At 46.3% G+C, this 4,512-nt stretch overlaps 1 protein-coding gene across 1 annotated transcript in view; it reads right to left on the bottom strand.

Annotated features, from left to right (window-relative positions):
- The window catches only part of TTC21A (tetratricopeptide repeat domain 21A), a 32,043-nt gene that overhangs the window by 7,511 nt on the left and 20,020 nt on the right, over positions 1 to 4,512 (bottom strand). The window contains exons 15-19 of the mRNA XM_023538404.1: positions 2,238 to 2,476; positions 1,317 to 1,389; positions 1,125 to 1,235; positions 648 to 786; positions 342 to 445 (exon numbers count right to left, since the gene is read on the bottom strand). Coding sequence (XP_023394172.1) covers positions 342 to 445; positions 648 to 786; positions 1,125 to 1,235; positions 1,317 to 1,389; positions 2,238 to 2,476 — 666 coding nt within the window. The remainder of the gene's footprint in view (positions 1 to 341; positions 446 to 647; positions 787 to 1,124; positions 1,236 to 1,316; positions 1,390 to 2,237; positions 2,477 to 4,512) is intronic.

Raw genomic sequence — 4,512 nt, 5'->3', positions numbered from 1 at the left:
ACTGTGAGAATTAAATAAGAAAGCAAAAAGCCTAGTACAGAACCCAGCATAGAGCACTGCACATTGTCTATTATCATCACCGCCAGTATCCTTGAGGACAAAGGCACTGTCTGATTCCTCGCCTTGTCCAGCCCAGCCCAGCCAGGCTTAGAGCACTTTGGTGTACCCTCAACGAATGAGCAACGGTGGGGGAATAAATGGAAGGTGGAATTCAGAAGTGTAACCTCAATCATCTTATGAGGACCAGGCCCGGAGGCTTCTAGACCTGCAGTGCTAGCCTTCCTTCTTCAGCTCCCATCAGAAAATGGCAGATAAAGAGCTTGAGTCTACTTGTTAATTACCTTGTTCAAAGTTTCCAGCACATCTTCTTTTTTATGGCTCCTGTAAACCTTTGCCAGCAAAAGCAAGCACTTGACGTCATTCATCATGGATGGGATTTCTTTGACTGCAAAATGGAAACTCAAATTAGAGTTCTCTAGCCCCTGGAAATCCAGGGATGGGGGAAGGAGGCGCTGGGTTCAGGATTTAAGTTCGTGCCTGTCCCCTGCACTGTTCTGCAAGAAAAGAGAGTGGGGCTGGGGGTGGGAGGCGAGGAGGCAGTGTGCCCACTCCTCATGCGAGGGGAGTGAGCTGGAGCGCTGCCTCACCAAAGTCATGTTCCAGAGCCTGCTTCAAAACCTTTTCTGCTTTGCTGAACTTCTTTAACTTCAGGAGCAGTTCAGCCAGATCACAGCGCAGAAAGTCCTGTCCGCTGATCTTCTGGGCAGCCTCGTAATAATTAATCGCCTTAGTGCAAACAGGAAATATTGGCATCAGGTCTGGTTCTACACTTGAGCGCCTCGCGCTGTGTTCCTTCAGCAGCCACCACACCTGTGTCCCTCTCCAGAACACGGAAGCCTAGATGAAAAGGCCCTCCCAGCTGGAAAGGCTCAAGCCCCAGCCTGAGCAGGTATGGGGGGTGGTAGGGAACTTCCCAGTTCTCCCCCTCACACCCCATTGGGCAGGGAGCTAGAGGGGAAACTCAGCCACTCTCCTCCCACCCAGACGTTCCCACCCACGCACCCTCCTCCGTTTTCCCTGCTGGGCTGGCCCTCCTCACCCCTTCCCACCCAGCCCAGTCTGACCTTGGCATACTGGTGGGTCTTCACATAAGCTTGTCCAATCCTGCTGACCAGGGAGGCGTCATGTGGGTTCTTTCTATAGGCCTCATCATACACCTCCAGGGCCTTCTCAGGCTGGTGGGGAAATTATCGGGGGTCTCTCTCTTCTCTCCCGCTGGAGAAGTGAATTTGGGGGGCCATGAGGCTTTTGCTCACCTCCTGAATATTCATGAAAGCATCACCCAATAGCAGGCTGGTCTGGGGGCCAGGCAGATGTTCACAGAGCTCCCTGCAAAAGTAACCAAATGCTTATCTCAGACCTCGGCATCCTTCATATTCCTGAATCCATCACCTTCTTTCTTTCTCATCAAATCTGGCTAACATTCATTCAGTCAGCCAATCATTCATTCATCATCTAATACGCATTGAAAGCCCACTGTGCATGAGGCACTGTGGTAGCTACCTTAGTCAAGGCTCTCCTCATCTGTCATCTGGACCGTGGCCAGAGCGCTTCTACCCATTCCTCTGGCCTCCACTCCCAAACGTCCAGACCCCTCTCCATGAGGCAGCCACAATGCCCTTTCTAGAACTCTGATCTGACCACGTCACCCCACTGTTTACTGGTTTCCCACTGCTGTTGGGATAGCCTCCCCTACTCACCACCCAGCACTCCCCTCCCACCTGAACTGCCCAGCTGGAGTTTCACCTGAGGAAAGTGACAGGACAGGTCTAACTGTCGAATGGTATAGACAGTGGCTTGGGGCTTCAATCCACTCTCTGTCCTCTCTCACCTCACGCTGGTCACATCCAAGTCACTGGGCATTTCCTCAGGGACAGGCAGAGCCAGGGGCCAGAGCAGAAGAGTATTTCCACGGTTGCCCCCAGAACGTGAGCCATAGGAGTTGGGGGCAAGCAGGGCTTATGATCAAATCAGTTCAGAGTCTGCAGAGCTCTGGGACAAGACAGCCTGGCTGATCTTTCATGCTAAAATCCTAACCCACGAGAATTTCCATATTTTCGTCAAACACACTCTGAGGACAGAATCTGGAGATCCAGGATGAAGACATACAAGCTGGAGAAAACCCTCTGTAAAGCTGCACTGGAGACGAGGCTGTCGGTGCGCCGCCTGGGGCTTACCGGTAGCATCCGACGTAGAGGCGGATGTCCTTGTGGGTGTGCAGGTAGATGCTGGCCATCTTCTCCTTGGCTTCGATGTAGCAGGGCTGCTTGGGCGTGATGTTCCTGAGCATGTTCAGCGCCATGTCCACGTTCCCCTTGCTCAGGGCCAAGTCCACGTTGGCAATGGTGATGCGGATCTCCTCTGGCGTGCCACTGAACTCGTTGATGGCATCCTGCATGACCTTGGTGGCCTCATGCTAAGACAGGAGAACCCAATGGACCCTCCGTCTGCTGCCAGGGTGGGTGGCGGCAAATGGCAACACTTAAAACCTCTTTTAGGAAACTTAAAGCAATTCCCCTTCTCAATCCTGGCCTGGGGAAGAGAGGAAACACGAGGAGTCCTGTAGCAGGAGCAGTCCTGCTACATGGAAGCCAAGGACAAGATAGCCCACATCCACCTGTGGAGCAACTTCCATGGCAGAAAAGAGAGAGAGCCCTTTGGTGTCCAGGGCCACTGTTACTGGAAGGCCAGGGGAAGGTGCCCGGCTAACCTGGAGGGTACAGAAACCCTAACTATAAGAACCTGCTTGTTCCTTAGCACCTCATAGTCTTCCTGTGGGGGACCTATGAACACATCTTGTACATTTCTGCTTTTGTCAAGGATGCTTTAATTTTATGGTATTGGGTACATAAAGGTCTATTTGAATTATATTTTCATTATGTTTGTACCCATGATTATTTTAACAGTTATTCTCTTTGCCCATTTAGGGGCTTTCTGCCTTGAATTCAGCCTTCCTAGATACTTCTTCCTCAACTTCTGCTTTCTTTTTGTTTGCTTGGTATGTTTCTATCAACTTTTAACTTTTGTTCTGGTCCCTTTGGTTTTTGGAGTATAGGCAGTAGGGGTTCCGTTGTTTAAATCACCGTGAATGTCTTTTTCATTTAATCAGCACATTTATTTCATTTACAATTTTATTATCGCAGATATGTGCTCTTGGGCTTTTTGTCAATTTATTTTGTTTTCATTTTTATATGCTGCTAGTGGTTTGCTTTATTTCCGTCTTTGACATTGCTCCTTTTCTTCTTTTGAATAACGTAGTGGCGATATTCCCTTTTTCATTCTATTAATAATCATCTTTCTATCAAGAAATATTTTCTGTGTAAACTTTTATTTTGTACTCTCTTCTACAGAGTTAGAAAAAGATAGCATGTTTATAGTAACCCCACCTTCACTCCCTGGATTTTTTTCATGGGATATTATTGTTATTTTGGCTTTAATAACTTTTATTTCAAGAACTTAGCAATTATATTGGCTAAGAGTCAAAGTTACTGTAGTTATTTCAATGCAATTATGTTTAGATTTATTTAGATTAGTTCAATGTTTAACTGGACTCAATTCTGTCCTCCATACCTCAAATTTTTTCCCACATATAAAACATTTTATTTCATGCTTTGGTTGTCTGGATGATATCTACAAGTAGATTTTTCTGCAAAGTTTAATTAACACCATAATTCTTGAGTTATTCTATTTTTTGGAGTGTCCTTTATTGTATTCATACATGAAACAACTGGGGTATATCCTTCTCCCCTCGACACTTTATAAATATTGTTCTATTGTCTTCCTAAATTGAGTATTGAGTAAAAGTCCGAGGCCAATTTGATTTTTTTCTCCTAGTGGCTAAGCTGCTCTCTACCCAGATGTTTATAGAAACCTTCACTTACATTGCTCATTGCTTATCCTTGACTCCCATTCACTTCATGAGGATATTACCGTTAGACTCGTTCTTGGTCTTAATATTTTACTGCTGTTTCTGCCCCACACAGTGCCCTTCCGAGCTGTGACCACGTCTTTCCTAGAGGAACTGTCCCCCTACGTGTCTTCAGTGCCTTCTCTGTTCCCTTGGTTCCCTCTTCTTCGGGAAATCGATTATGCTGGTGTTGAAGATCTGCTGTTGGTCTTTCTTTTCCATCGTCCTCTCAAATCGCTTCAGTCACTTTCCTGGTTTTCTCAACCTTTTCTTGCAGTCACGGAGCTTCAGCAAGGGCTAGCCTTTCTCCTCTTTCTCATGGGATTATAATTTTATAATGGTATCATTGTTTTCTGTGGTTACTTTCCTTAACTCTGTCAGCTGACTTTTCATCTTTCCCTAATTTACTAGGACCCCTTTGTTGACCTCTTGTGTTCTACTTTGAGCTCATTTTACAAGGCTCGATGTTCTTTTTCTTTTCACTGAGTGTGGAAACGTTTTTTGAAAAAATTTTTCTTTGTATTTTTCATGTGTCATGAAAATTC

This window comes from Pteropus vampyrus, unplaced genomic scaffold, assembly GCF_000151845.1.
Source record: "Pteropus vampyrus isolate Shadow unplaced genomic scaffold, Pvam_2.0 Scaffold1, whole genome shotgun sequence".
Classification (NCBI taxonomy): domain Eukaryota; kingdom Metazoa; phylum Chordata; class Mammalia; order Chiroptera; family Pteropodidae; genus Pteropus; species Pteropus vampyrus.
The sequence above is the reverse complement of the archived record's forward strand: the minus strand, read 5'-3'. Positions and strand labels throughout refer to the sequence as shown.